At 53.9% G+C, this 14,364-nt stretch overlaps 1 protein-coding gene across 5 annotated transcripts in view; it reads right to left on the bottom strand.

Annotated features, from left to right (window-relative positions):
• Positions 1-237: 237 nt before the first annotated feature.
• Positions 238-14,364, bottom strand: part of BAZ2A (bromodomain adjacent to zinc finger domain 2A) — a 38,051-nt gene continuing 23,924 nt past the window's right edge. For 3 of the 5 annotated variants that reach the window (XM_040983502.1, XM_040983510.1, XM_040983482.1), the window contains 25 exons: positions 13,859-14,077; positions 13,064-13,441; positions 12,875-12,935; positions 12,084-12,192; positions 11,823-11,924; positions 11,496-11,706; positions 10,312-10,409; positions 9,950-10,018; positions 9,535-9,768; positions 9,183-9,437; positions 8,634-8,848; positions 8,304-8,378; positions 7,930-8,110; positions 7,775-7,834; positions 7,476-7,623; positions 5,597-6,237; positions 5,239-5,461; positions 4,996-5,151; positions 4,748-4,899; positions 4,287-4,576; positions 4,069-4,201; positions 3,831-3,977; positions 3,002-3,228; positions 2,781-2,924; positions 238-2,684 (listed from right to left, as the gene is read on the bottom strand). In XM_040983502.1, the coding sequence (XP_040839436.1) occupies positions 2,519-2,684; positions 2,781-2,924; positions 3,002-3,228; positions 3,831-3,977; positions 4,069-4,201; positions 4,287-4,576; positions 4,748-4,899; positions 4,996-5,151; positions 5,239-5,461; positions 5,597-6,237; positions 7,476-7,623; positions 7,775-7,834; positions 7,930-8,110; positions 8,304-8,378; positions 8,634-8,848; positions 9,183-9,437; positions 9,535-9,768; positions 9,950-10,018; positions 10,312-10,409; positions 11,496-11,706; positions 11,823-11,924; positions 12,084-12,192; positions 12,875-12,935; positions 13,064-13,441; positions 13,859-14,077 (4,694 nt within the window). In that variant the 3' untranslated portion in view covers positions 238-2,518. The remainder of the gene's footprint in view (positions 2,685-2,780; positions 2,925-3,001; positions 3,229-3,830; positions 3,978-4,068; positions 4,202-4,286; positions 4,577-4,747; positions 4,900-4,995; positions 5,152-5,238; positions 5,462-5,596; positions 6,238-7,475; positions 7,624-7,774; positions 7,835-7,929; positions 8,111-8,303; positions 8,379-8,633; positions 8,849-9,182; positions 9,438-9,534; positions 9,769-9,949; positions 10,019-10,311; positions 10,410-11,495; positions 11,707-11,822; positions 11,925-12,083; positions 12,193-12,874; positions 12,936-13,063; positions 13,442-13,858; positions 14,078-14,364) is intronic. The other 2 variants (XM_040983490.1, XM_040983495.1) reach the window with 2 other exon arrangements.

The raw sequence follows: 14,364 nt of genomic DNA, 5'->3' as shown, positions 1-14,364 counted from the left end.
GTGATGGCCTATGCTTTCCTCCAGGGACATGGTGGCGGCTTAGGAAGGGGAAACTGGGCACACCGGATCACACATTGCCTGAGCCCCCAATTCCTGGCTGCAGCACTGGCACCATCAGACTCCTTCGTGCTGCCCTGTGTCAGGGACAGCCATGCTGGGCAGCTCAGGGGCACGCTGTTCCCTGCAGGTCCCAGAGGCTGTGCCGAAGGGAAGATAAACACACACAGAGGCCTCGAGTCTCTATCAAATGTGGTTTTTATTCAACTGACAAGCACTTTTCTACAGCTGCACTTGTGGAACATCACATGGCAAAAACAGGAGGTTTTTTTCTCTAGACTTTTTTTTTTCCTTTTTTTAACCTTATTAAAAATGAGATTGGTCCTAAAAATATAGAAAGAAATAAATTTAAATTCACAAAAAACTGTACATTATCAAAAAGTCACTAAAACACCACATTTGGTTATATAAAAGTCAGTCCCTTTTGCTGTAAAGGAACATGGAAACTTGTAGGTGTTGGTGGTGTGGTTCTTCCTGCTACCAGACCGGTAGGGGAGGGGAACAGAGGCTGGCGGCCTGTCGGTCTCTTGTGAATCTGTCTTCCCTACAAAATACTCTTTGTCCAGGAGAAAAAAGCCACCTAGCTCGAGGGGCGGTGAAGATGAGGAGAGAGAAGTGAGAAATGGCCCCTGGGATCATGCCCTACCCGCCCCCTGCAGTCCCCCACATCTTCAGACTTGAGGTGAGGACCCCCCACCCCTACTGGAGAGCGCCTGGTCCCTAGGGAAAGAGGTGGGCAGGGGGAGGAACACCAGCGGGAGCCCCGCGCCAACAGTCCCTAACATCTGGCCAACACAAAGTTTGTTACAGCGAAGTTACTTAGATAAAATATAAATATTTATGCATAATATAAAGTCAATTCAAATATTCTTCAATCCACCTCTTATTTAAAAGCAAAAAACAAAAAATCTCAAATAAAGTTAAAAGTTTTGAGGTTTATCTGACAAAAGGCGACTTTAGAAATAGGCTATCGGGGAGAAGACACGTTGGGGGTGAGGCTGCCCCAGCACTGCCAGTGCCGCCGTCCCCTGCCAGGGAGCTTGCCCAACACCCCAGCTCTCCGCCTGCCTGGGCCAGCCAGCAGCCACCTCCCCAGTGCAAGTACCCGTAATCTCTGACGGGAGGGGCTCTGCTGAGCAGGAAAGCGGGGGTTGGGGGGCCAGGGCTCTCACGGGCACTTGGTGGCTTTCCTCTCACCTGGCAGGGACTTGACTCAGCGCTGGCTGCATGGGCAGCAGCAGGCCTGGGACACCCCTCCCCTCTCTCCTGGGCTCCAAGGCTCTGCAGAGCAGGGGAGGCCAGCAGGAGGGAAGCACCCCGATACCCACAGAGCTCCTGGGCTTAGAGAAGCTCCAGTTCTAGCTCTCCCACGGAGGGAGCACAGGCTGACAGATTGCACAGTTTGAAGAGGCTAGAAAAGAAAAGCGGGAGGAGAGAAACACAGCCTGGTCCCCGAGAACCTGTTCCTGCAGTTTCCCATAGACTAAGAAAGTGATGGTTTGAAGGATGGCCGAGGGAGTAAGGACAGAACCGGGGGAAACTGAAGGGATCCCGGCCCACCATCACAGCAGCCCCTCCCTGTCTGTCTCTTACACACTCATTCTCACATACCAGGCCAGTTCACTGCTCCCTGGCCTTCATCGGGGTGTGCCCGAACTCAGCAGTAGTTGTCCCTGAGGAGTTCCCAAGAGGGAGGTTTAGGAAGGAGTGGAGAGGAGGCTGCAAGGCCCAGGGCACCTCCCACACTCCCCAGCTGCTGAGCTACAGAAAAGGCTAGAAACTCAGCACTGAGGAGCACCCCACTCCACGGGGGAGGGAGGACAGAAAGACAGGGAGCTCCAACATTGTTTCTTCCTTTGAAGGGTTGAAATTTGGGAGAAAGGAGGGGGGAGAACCCGTACACGATAGTTTTACATTATTGGATGAGAGAAAATTTGAAAAATGGAGGGCGGAGTGGAGGGGGAGAGAAGAGAGAAGCAGGCAGGGTAGGACTGAACATGGAAGCAGCATGTTCAGGGCCCGGTGTCCGGCTCGACACACTTGGGAGTTAAGTCCACTTTACTGGCCGTCACTGCGGGTCCGCACACAGTACAGTGTCCTCAGTTTCACACATTCACTAGAACTATTGCTATTGTTAAATAACCCCAGGATGCGGGGCACGCACAGGGCAGGAGAGGCCAGGAGGGGGAGACAACTTCTCTCCCCCTCCCGTTTTTAATTAGGAAATAAAACAGAAAGGAAAATTCTTTTTTTTTTTGGCTTTTTAGTCCAGAAGGACCTCATCTTGCCCCTCTCACTCTAGGAGCCAGAGGAGGGAGGGGGGCTGTGGGTGAGAGGGCATGGGCGCTGCCAGGACGGGCTCACTGCTAGGGGCCCGACTCAGTAGGGCCCAGCAGCCTCAGCAGGTGAGGGCAGGCTCCATGTCCATCTGGAGGGCCGCCCGGCGGCCCCCTCCCTGGCTTCATGGGCTAGCTTGTTTTCCCTGATACAACTCCTCCCAGCGGCTTTCAAAGAAGCGGCGCATGATGTGCCCAGCCTTGCCCACCTCGGAGTCATCCTCATTGAAGGTCTGGCAGTTGTCAAAGACCAGGAGGGCGTCCGCAGCAAACTCCTCCGAGCTGGTGTACCTGGATTGGAGGGGGACGGGGAACAGACGCTGGTGGGTGAGAGCTGCCATGGGGACAGGGTGGTGCTGGGGCGGGGGATGGCTGCCACCTGCTTACCCTCCTCTCAGCAGCCGCTCCCGCATGGTGGAGAAGTCCATGGGGTTCTTGATGATGCGCCGGTAGCCGCTCACCAGGCGGGGGTTCACAGGCTCCAGGAAGGGCCAGGCCGCGTCATGGGACTCCATCTCCATCAGGATGATCCTAGCCCCAGGACGGCAATGCTCAGCTTAGGGCCAACCACGCTGACCACCCACAGCCCTGGAGTTCACTCAACTCACTCGCAAAATGTGAGATCACTATGGTGGTTCCGCATAGAGAGTCGCCGCCGTTTGGATGGGGACAGTCCCTGCTCCGAGGACCGAGGCGTGGCAGGGCTGTCCCGGCCCCGGGATAGCACCCGGCGCCGGCGGCTCTCGCCCTCAAAGAAGTTCAGTGCATAACTGCTTTTCCGCTTCTGGCCTCGCTTTGGGAATCCAGGCCTCTGAGGGAATTCCTCTTCCACCTGCTGAGGACAGGAACAGATTAAGGTAGCAGCTGCTGGCTGAGAATGCTGGATGCCCTCTAGGACACTGGACTCCCTACCTGGCCATGGTCAAGGCTTCAGCATACTCACACAGGGGCTGCTGTCCTGGCATAGCAAGTTAAGCCCTGATCAGAGTGCCAGGCTCTAGTCCTGGCTGTTCCACTTCCAATCCAGCTCCCTGCTCATATGCCCAAGAAGCATGGTAAGATGGCTCAAAGTGCTTCAGTCCCTACCACCCACTTGGGAGATCCAAATGAAGTCCTGGCTTCAGCATGGCCCAGCCCCAGCTGTTGTAGGCCATCTGAGGAGTGAACTAGTAGGTGAAAGATCTCTGTCACTCTACTTTCAAATAAATCAATCCTCAAAAAGAAAACTTCCACATAAGCATGTGAATTGACGCAGAAGGTGATGACACTGCCCCTTTTGTCTAAAAAAAGGACTAGGAACTGAGTCTCCTGACTCCCGGCTGCAGTTCTACCAAGAAAAGACTACAGGCAGGATATGGGTCACTTGCAGGATGGCAGTAAATGGGATGACAAAGTCTAGTAGCCAGGTACTCGAGACAACTAAAGAAGCTGTCTCACCTGGGCCAGACAGACAGCACAGAACCAATCTCCTTCTGGGACAGCTTCCATCTTGGGCCGATGGCAGTAAATGTGGCAGCCACGGTCACATCCGTCACAAAGCAGAAGAAATTCATCATTGTCACCCTTCCGGCACACCAGACAGGTCTGGAGAGAGGTGGTGAGGAAGCAGAATGAGCCCTCGTCCTCTGTGTGCAGCCCCCACACCCCACTGGGGTTGCCTGCGCCCATCGCTCACCACTTTGTTGACTGACTTCTCCCAGGCAATGGACCGCTCCAACTGGGTTAGGCACAGGCACACCTGGGCTGCACTCCGGCACCGCTCCAGTGTCTGGCGCCACAATCGGATGCGAGGGGTAATCTCATAGGAGCTGCAAGAGGGAGCAGGTGACCTTTGGATAAGGGGCAGGGACCAGCGCAGGGTCCGAGCATGGACAGGGCATGTGTGTCACTCACATCTCGGTAGTAGTGCCCGGAGGGGTACCGTTGGGGGTACTGAGCAGAGCTTTCTCCAGCACCACCTCATGAGCTGGCCATAGGGGCTCCCGCAGGTACCGCCGTTCCACATTTTGCTCCAGGGCGGCCAGGCGTGTCACAGCCAGATCCAGTGGGTTAGTGGCTGTACGCTGTGGTACCAGTCCCTCCCGGCCCCTTCCTCGCCAGGTGATATCTTCTTGCGCATCCAAGAGGTGTTCACAGTAGGCCAGGTCTTCCCGGATGGAGTCTGGGCTGGGGCATGTCCAGCCCTTGAGATAAGAAAGGAATAAAGCCCATTACAGAGCAGAGCAAAAGAGAGGCCCAGAGGAACCACAGGCTGGTGGCTTCTCTGGCCTGCAGAAAGCCAGGGTTCTGCAGATGGGAGCAGGGATGAGTGTCCTCCCTGGGGCCGGTCTCCCACAGTGCCCATCCCCGTGTACCCGAATCTGCAGGTCTGACAGGATAACTCGCTGCTCCAGCTCCTCCACCCACTGAAGCACAGCTAGGTCAGTCTCGTAGGTCTTCTCTTTGGGGCACCAGTTCATAAGCTCTTCCTGCAAGGCCGGCTGCTGACAAGGCTCAAAGATGGAGTCTAGGAAGAGAACAACAGAGGGAGGGACCCGTGAGACCACTGTGCGTGGCTGATCCTGGGCTCTTGCGCGTGGGCAGTGGCCAGGGAGCTACTTGCCAGCAGAGGGCCTCAGGCAGACTTCCTGAAGGAAATCCCTGTGCTTGTGGAGGTGTTTGTGCAGCGCCTTCTCCCGGATGCCTCGAGGGTGCAGTGCCTTCAGTGTGGCGTCTACCATGGCAGGGTCCCGGATCCACCACCAACCTGAGCGCATCTCTGTGGGCAGAACACGTGGCAGTGACAGAAGGAGGAGGAAGCAAGCCTGCTCTGGAAACCCCCTGGGGTCACCTCCAGTCCACTCACCAGAGGGCACTGGCTGGGCTGTCAGCTGGGTCAGGTAACGCTGCTCCATCTGCTTGAAGAACTTACTGGGAGGTCTCCCTCTCCGTTTCGGTTGTCCCGAATCTGTGAAACTCTGTGTCATTTCTGCAGGATCTCCTGCTTGCCTCTTGGGGGCCACCCCAGGCAAAGGGGTTGAGGAGAGCGTCACTGGAGAACAGAGACTGGCAGCACTGGATCTGTTGCCCTATGAGCAGGTGAGACGTAGGCATGAGGTTGTGTTCATGTCTGTGGGTGCCCCCGACCTTAAGAAACAGCCCCACAGTCAGGCAATGGAACCTGTGTCAGGTTAAAGTATCCAGGACAAATGCTGAGTACTCACTGGCTTGGAGCAGGCAAGCAGCTGAGGGGAGCAAGTGGGCTGGTCCTCAGAACCGGCAGGGGGTGGTGTCGGAGCGGCATTGCAGGGCAGGCGGGCTGAGAAGCTGAACCAGGGCGCTGCAGTCCCAGGCTCACAGCCAGCCTCCTCGGGCTCAGACCCCTCAGGGGGCTGGGATGGAACTGGCTCAAGCTTTCCTGGACTGCTATCCGGCGTGAGAACTGAGCTACTCAACAGAGAGCCATGGCTTTGAGTTTGGCTCAGCCAAGACAGGAAGGCTGATTGGCTGAGGTCATGCTGGCTCTGACCCAGGGACACGGGGGAGCCTTCTGGCTCCAGGAATCCATTATGGAGTAGAGGACACGGCTGGGGCTGGGCAGGAGCTTGAAGCTGTGGACAGCACTGTGCCTGTGGCTGCACCTGGGGCTCTTCTACATCCTGACCCCTGGAAGGGGACTTGGAGCGTCTGTGTTGCAGAGACCCAGATTTAGTTTTCCGTGGCCGGCCGCGGGCCCGGGCAGGAGAAGTGGCAGGTGTGCTGCAGCCGCTGGGCTCCCGCTTCACCGAGCAAAGGGTGGAACTGGATACTGGATAGGCTGCCACCTCAAAGGAGTCCATTTCCTGTTTGATCACATCCTCAGGAACTATAAAGAGAAGTAAAGAAATTAACACACATACAGATATGTAATGGGAAAGACATCTGTGTAGAGACTAAGGGACACCCCCATGCCATACTAGCGTGCCAGGCTTCAAGTTCCAGCTCCAGCTTCCTCCTGGCACGCACCCTAAGTCTGCCCCCAACGTGTGAGATGCAGACCAAGTTCATGGCTCCTAGATCCTGCCTGGCTCAGTTCTGGCTATTGCAGGCATTTGGGAAGTGAACCAGCAGATGACAGCTATGTTTTTCTGCCTTACTGACAGGATCTTTAACACAGTATATACTTTTGTTTTCTCCTGGACTGAGAATAGCTTATACCAATGAACATAGTATCTGGAAAAGAAATAATTTTCTCCACGGCCAGCAGAAATAGATTATAAGCCAGCATCTACTGAGAACCACCTATATGCTAAGTACCATTCTGAGAGCATTAACAGCCTCAGAGAAAACCTCTACCACCATTACCTCTACTTAACAAATGAACAAACAAGCCCACAGGTGGTACATGCGAAAAACAACTGGTAACCAGCCTTCTCCAGAGCCCTTCTTCTTCTGCAATGCCAGCATCCCAAGAGGGCACTAGTTCAAGACCCAAGTATTCCACTTCTGATGAAGCTCCCTGCCAGTGTGCCTTGGAAAGCAGCTGAAAACAGGCTAAGTGCTTGGGCCCGTGCATCTATGTGGGAGAGCCAGAAGAAACTCCTGGCTTTGGATCAGCCCAGCTCCAGCCATTGCAGCCATCTGGGAAATGAACCAAGAGATGGAAGATCTTTCCCTAACTCCACTTTTCAAATAAATAAAATAAGGCTTTTTGAAATTTTTTACTTATCTGAGAGAGGAATGAGATGGACAGACACATCCCCATCTGCTGGTTAACTCCCCCAAGTGCCAAATGGTTGCAGCTGGGACAGCCTAAAGCCTGAAGCAGGACTCAGTGCAGGTCTCCCACATACTTGGCAGGAACCCAAATGCTTGAGCTGTCACCACTCCTCCCAGGATGGGTATCAGCAGGAAGCTGGAGCCAAAGCTGGGTATCAAACAAAGGTGTGCTTTGCTGTGAGCCATGGAAGTCCTAACCAGCATCTCAACAGGTAGGCCAGACAGCTGCCAATAGCTCATGTTCCTAATCCCTATGGCGACTCTCCAAAAAGAAACCTAACACAAACTACTGAAACTTTGTTGTCAGATAGGACTCACAGTCCAGGTGCCCACAGACACACCCACCTAAGCTCTCTTCTTCAGTGCCTTCCACAAAGATGCCAGCCAGACACGGTAATACCCAGTAGCGGCGTCTATAACGGTCCTGACCCAAGGAGACTGCCCGGAGCATCTGGGATGAATGCAGCAGCTTTTTGCGAAAGAAGAGCTGACGCTGGGTAGGCAGTGGAAGGAGACAAGTAAAAGCTCAATTCCAAGTGACAGTGGTCAATGCACTCAGTACACAGGAGAAACGCTACCACCATCAGTAGCATTTGCACCGTGTGGGTCCAGCCCACGTTTCCATTCCCAGAAGCCCACAGTACCTTACTGAGCCTCTCTATTTGGCGCTCAAGCTCGGGGATGCTAGATGTTGTGGCATCAACCTGCAAAGAAACCAGTGGACACTGAGAAAAAGAATTCAAAGACAAAGAAACCATCTGTTATCCAACTCCCACTTTCCTTGGTCCTGGATCAGTACCTCTCCATCCCTGCGACCCCTGCGACCATGGACAGCAGCCGCAGCTTCCTCCTCCTCCTCCTCCTCCAGGCCGCTTGTCTCTTCCATGATCCGGGAACTGCGTCTCCGCCCCAAGCTCTCCTCCAGACCTTCCAGCTCGACCTCGGACCGCCCAGTTCGCTTCGCCAAAGCAGTTTTCAGCCTTGAAACAGACAGGAACAAAGTTCAAGGGAAACTGGTAGGGAACACGGTAAAGTCACAAAATGCCATGTAGACCTTAAGCCATCCAAGCCCCATAGGGAGGTCCCAATCTCAAAGAAAGGGGGCTGTAGGCAGTGGGCTCTGGCAAATGTCCTGGCTGGGCTCCCCCTCCCTCATCTCAGCATCAGCCATACCTCCGCAGCCGACCTTCAACTATCCACTTGTTCTTCCTGTAGCTGGACATACTTTCCAGGGTCTTGTCGATCTCACTATGAAATAGGGAGTGGAACTGTGAGGTCGAAGTGCACCACAGAAGAGGGACAGAGAGCCCTCAAGGGTGCAGGGGTTGTGTCTGCACAGGGACAGGTGGTAAAGGATGGTCTTGGTTCCCCAGGGGGCACACTGAGACTTGGGGCCAAGTCCCACTGGCAACTTGGGGGCATGGCTGCACTCGCATACACACACACACCACCCTAGGACAGAGGGCCAAGCCCTCTACTTCCACTCTAGCCCCAGCCTCTCACTTGATGATGAGGGCAGAGCCATTGAGCTCATGCACCAGGAAGGCCAGCACGGCAGCTTTCTGATGAGGTGGCTGGGCCTGGAAGGGCTGTGTGCGCAGGCTGTCACAGAGAGCTGGCTCCACCCCGTAGGCCATGAGGAAGCAGCGCAGGATCTCCGACACGTTGTCTCTCGTCAGAGTGATCTCCGACACCTTCTCCCCCAGAATCTTGAGGGACTGTGGAAGAGAGCACATGGGGAATGAGGAGAGGAAGAGAACAACTTGGGGTGCTTGAACCAGGAAGAGGAAAAAACTGCACAAGACTCAGGGATCAAGATACAACCCAAGGAGGAAGAGCCACAGCTGCCATGATCAGAGGAAAAGAGGACTACTGAGAAGTATAAAAGAAAAGGTTTCACATAAAGGGACACAAACTTAGGAAAAAATGGGAAAGAGAAGGAAAGCAGAACCAAGCAGCTCCCTGTCTCTTCCTTTAGGGTGCTCTTGCAGAGGAAGTAAAATGACCAGAGATGCAAGTTGTGGCCCTCCACTCACCCAAGCGATGACTCACCTGACAGTATGAGGGCAGGCCTGGGTCACAGAGCGCAGCCTTCAACAGTCGCACCAGCAGGTCCTGCACCTCGCCCAAGCTATCACCTTGACAGAGAAGGCCCTCCTGCAGGACGCCTAGGCTAGGCACATCTTTGGTAGGGTCGAAGCCCAGCACCTTGCCAAAACTGTGCAGGAACTCAATGACGGTCAGGCAGTCGGAGAAAGCACCGCTAGGCAGCGTGAGACCAGGGATGCGGGAGAAGTCAGGCAGTGGCTGGAGAGACAGAGCAGAGGTATTTGGGCACACATGCCAAGAGGTGTGAGGTTCCCAGCAGCCCCCTGTGATTCAGAAGTGATAACCCGCCCCTCACCTGGTGGTCAGGCAGACACATGTCCTCAGTGGGCTTCCTCATCTCCTCCAGGATAGCCTGCTGCCGCTGCCGCTCCTCCAGGCGCCTGCGTGTGGCTGCACTCCTGTCAGCCTTGCCCACTGCCTTGCCTCTGGCCATCTCCTCTTTTTCTTTCGTTTTGACCTTCTCTTTCTTTTCCCGCTTGACTTTTTCCTTTAGTTTTTCCTGCTTTGTCTTTACTTTCTCTTTCTCAACCTGTATTTCAAATGAGAGAAGAAAGTAGGGATGCAGTGGAGATCCCAAGCCCCAGCCTTTCCTGATCCCAGCCCCTCCCAATCTCCATGCAAGCCCAAAAATGTCCACCATAAATCAAGACTGAGCCACATAAATCAGTTCAGTGGCTTCAAAATCACATCTGGCAAATGCGTGCACGCACCGCCTTGGATTTCTTCTTGACGTCCTTCTGCTTTGAGCCCTTGGTCTCCTGTTTCCGCTTGTTTCTGGGCTGTAAACCATGAAGAAAGAAATCATTTCTCCAACTCTGAAAGCCATCTCTGCTTGGACCAACATTCAAAACCGGACAAGGGCACCAGGAAGGACGGGGCGGTGGAATGATGAGGGATCGGCAAGTGGCCATGCTCTCACCCTGAATAAGCCAAGTCTCTGAATTAAACCCAAGAAACATCAGAGCAATGAAAGCAAATGTGCTGCTCCATGGGGGTGGCAAGTGTGGGAGACGGGAAAGAAGTGCAGACTGTAGGGGAAAAGACCACTGCATCATTACTCTGATGGCCTCACCTGCCCCTGGGTGGGCTGACTCTCTCCCCGTTGCACTTTCTGCCTCACCTTCTTCTTGCTTTTACCCATCTTCGCTTTCTCTTCCTCATTCGGTGTTTCTGTGAAGGCAGAAAGAACAAGTGACCGAGTGAGACAGGCAGAGGCCTCCCTGACATCCAGGGCAGCACACACCTGTCACAAAGCTGGCCTCCCAAGCAGCACCCTGAGGATCTAGAGTTGTTTTTTTATTAAAAAAAAAAATAGACATAATAAAACGTTTGGAGAAAAAATGTAGACAAGGCACCTGCTATGGAGGTGGCACAAAGAACTCAAATGGCATCTCTTGCCCAGAAGCAGCACCCCTGGCTCCAATCGGACTGCTTGGGAAGGGGTCCTGCTGGTGGAAAAGAAGCCACAATGGCAGAGTAGCCTTCTGGCCTGTCTCTCTCCCAGGCTACCCAACAAGGGCAACAACCCACTGCATATGGTGGCAAAGGGAGTTGAGAAAGGAAGCAGAAAGCCAAACTACCGGCAGAATCCAGAGTTCCCTCGAGGCGGACCAATGCAGACACAAGTACTGACGCTCAGCTCCCTGGTCTCGCTCTACGCACTAAACCAACGCCATCTCATCATTTTGGGAAAATCGAACACTGGAGTGTAACTTTGCAAACAATGAAGCATTGCATCATGGAAGTTTCTGACACAACAGTACATATTCTTGTTTCTGGTAGAGAAATACTGCCACACTATTATATGGCAGCCCTCTGAGTCCAAACTACAGAACAGACAGATGGAGCACTTAAAGTATCCACTAAAATATAAGACCTGTCCTAGTTCCTCCAGTCAGAACACAGCAGAGGGGAACTCTGAGAATTTTGACAAAATGCTCTCACACTCTCCACACCACCTGTAGAATTTACTGAAAGCATCCAGCCACGTCCCACCTCTCCTTTTCCTATTGTAATACTGCTGAGCATCTTCAGGATTCAGATGAGAATTGAGACTCTTCGGGAAGCGGGAACGCTCAGGGTAGAAGGCACACTGAAATCAATTCTAAGGACAGGGTTGAAGGTGGCCACGGAGTCACATGGGAACAACCCAGGCCTGATACTGCACTCTGCCAGAGAAGCCCGGGATCAGCCAGTCAGCAACCCCGGGAGCCTCACTGAGGGAGCAGGATCCAGCAAGAAGGAGCTCCACTGTACCTTGGGCCTCTGGCTCCTTCAACAGGCGGTGATCTGCTTTAGTCAACAGCTCAGGGACTCTGACCTTGGGTGGCCGACCTCGGCCCCGCTTCACCTTGGGAACCTCCTTGCTCTTAGACTTCTCGGTGTTGCGAGGTCGACCCCGCTTGCCAGTAATTGCTTGAATCCTGGATGGGATCTCCTCTGCTGAGAGCTGGACCCACTGCAGGCCCTGAGGGGAAGAGGTAATGTTCACATAGGAAGAATTCACGCGGTGTGGGGCCCTACGCCCTCACAAGACTGCAGCTTATACACTCAGGAACAAACTTTTAACCCTTGAATCTGCACCTCTGGTGTGTCTCGCTCTTCAAAGAAATCTCCAACAGGCATGCGGGGACTGAAGCTGAAGTGCTCACGGCGGACACTGGGTACCATGTTGCGGCTTAGGTACTGTAAGGAAGCAAAGTAACGTTAATGAACTCACAGCCAACTTCTGCCTGTGGTCAGCAATGCCATAGGCAGAACATGCCCTGTGGCAGACAATGCCAGCCAGCCGTTACAGGGCCAAGAAAGGAAACTATTATTCTTCTTTTACAAAAGCCACATTACCTTGATCACCTCGGGAAACTGCTTCATCCGTTTCCCGCAGGGACCGTAATACCAGGTCTCCCCCTGCCACCGCTGGCTGCCTTTTTTGATGCGCACCTCTCTCCGCCACCTGCCAGAAAAGCATATGGGCCCTGCCGCCAGGTCACACCCCTACCCATTCCCAAGCCCCCCAAGAGCAGGCCCACCAAGCACCTGCCTCCCTAGGACTGCAGGCAAAGGCCAAGGAGACTGTCAGGGGCCCAGCACAATGGCTTACTCACAGAGGCCAATGCCCAGCTCCAGAGAAAACCCACCCACCTTCCTCACCAAAAGCCAGCCCTGACGCTGAGGGCCATCACTGGCTCTCCACTATAGAGCTGCGACCTGAGGGAGGACAGGCCAAGGACAGAGGCAGGGAGGCAGGCGTAGTAGTCACTTCCATGTTATTCCAAACAGCAAGATCATTCTCTTTTTTTTCTCTTAAAACTTTAAGCAGTGCTCAGTGACCAAAAGTAGCCAAGAGGAACAGGGAGAATCCAGGAAAGCCACGGCTCCTGCAGGCCCTCGGGTCAGCTGTCTTGCTCCTCTATGAAGGAGCTTCCCGCCCAACTCCAAAGCACTAAAGACAACCAGCAAGAAAATAGTCACTTCCCAGTCATCATCAGCCTTTCTCACAAGCTGGCTAGCTTGGAAATGAGAGCCTGATGCACAACTGAGTCACCATGAGATGAAGACCAGGCAAGAGGTAGGAAACTCAGGACCTCTCAGCCAAGAAACACCTATAAAGGTGTGCAGCCCACGAGAGCATTTACCCGTGCTGAAGGGGCAGACGAACTTCCTCTGGGGTGGCAACGCGTCTTCTGAGAACATCACCTTGGGAAGAAAACGGGAGATCCCCAGGTTAAGAGTTGGAACCAATTCCTGCACCAGGCCAGGGAGAGGATGGGGAAGCTAGCATCCATGCCCCGCTTAAGAGGCAGAGCAGTCAGCCGGACACTCACCATTCCCGGCAGCAGGGACTCCCTCCCCAGCGCCCTTGGCCAGGACAGCAGGGGCTTCAGGAAAGCTGCTGACCTCCGGAGTGGCCGAGACTGCTGGAAGAGCTGCTGCTGGGGAAGGCACAGGGGAGCCGGTGGGGGATGTCACTGGGCCGGACAAGGCGGCCTCTGAGGAGACTGCAGGCAAGCCAGCACCAGTGGCTGGAGAGGCTGCAGGAGACACGGCCAAGGAGAGGGCTGCCGCGGAGGCAGGCGGGTGCAGCTGGAGCGTGGACGGCGGCCCGGGGGCTGCCTCCACCAGCGGCGGTGAGAAGGCTGAGGCCTGGGAGGCCAGCTCATCTTGCTCAGCATCACTGCCATTATTCAGGTCAAAGCTGTTCTCTAGAAACCAAATGAAAAGCAGGGGAAAGGAAAAACGGTGTCACAAAAACAAGACAATATCCTTAGTCAGGCCAGGACAAGGCTGTACCAAGTTACTTCAGGAGTTTTCCCCTAAGGTTAGAAAGAAAAATACACTTCTGGCTTCCCTCCCCAACAACTCTTAAAGGACACAGCTGCTGCCAAGACTGTCACTGTATAAAGAATCATCTTCTGTCCAGAGCCTCTAGCCTCTTTTCCTTATAAAATTCAAGTCACACAGTTCCTCTGAGGGATGGCACTGCCTGGCCAAGGATTCTTCTCTTTAGTCCCTGCAAACTCAGCTGCCATCCTGAGCCCTGGGCTGCTGGCACCAGGTGGGGCTTGGAGATTTCCTGTCCTTCAGCCCTCCCCTTTTCTTGTCCTATCTCTGTTACTGACCTTGGAGGACAGACTCCCCTAGGACTGGTGGAGAGGCAGGGCTTGCAAAGATGGAAGCTGATGACTGACTGTCGTCGGCCAGGAGACTGAAGGCAGCGGCATTGTTGAGGGAGGGGCAGTCGAGGGCCGAGATCACAGGACTGTCCTCCAGAGGCAGCTTGTCCTCTGCACCCATCAGCTCTGCGTCATCAATACCATAAAGCCCTCCACTCACTGGCTCTGTTCAGGAGGGGTGGGAAAATCAGAACATGGAACAAAGAAAAATTTCAGAAAAAGAAATTTAATATTGGTTTAAAAATATTAAATTCTAGCGTTAATTCTAGGGAAAATGTACAGTCTGCTTCCCAAAAAATAGCTGCAAGGAACAAGTATTGTGCTACAGTGGGTTAAGCCACTGCCTATAAAGCTGGCATCCCCGATTCCCAACTGCTCCATACCCAAGCTACCTCACTGTTAATTTGTCTGAGAAAGCAGCAAGGATGGTTCAATTGCTTCTACAGTGGTTG

This window comes from Ochotona curzoniae, unplaced genomic scaffold (assembly GCF_017591425.1).
Source record: "Ochotona curzoniae isolate NIBS_2020 unplaced genomic scaffold, NIBS_Ocur_1.0 contig_1014, whole genome shotgun sequence".
Classification (NCBI taxonomy): Eukaryota; Metazoa; Chordata; class Mammalia; order Lagomorpha; family Ochotonidae; genus Ochotona; species Ochotona curzoniae.
Note: the sequence above shows the minus strand (reverse complement) of the source record. Positions and strands in the feature narration are given on the sequence as shown.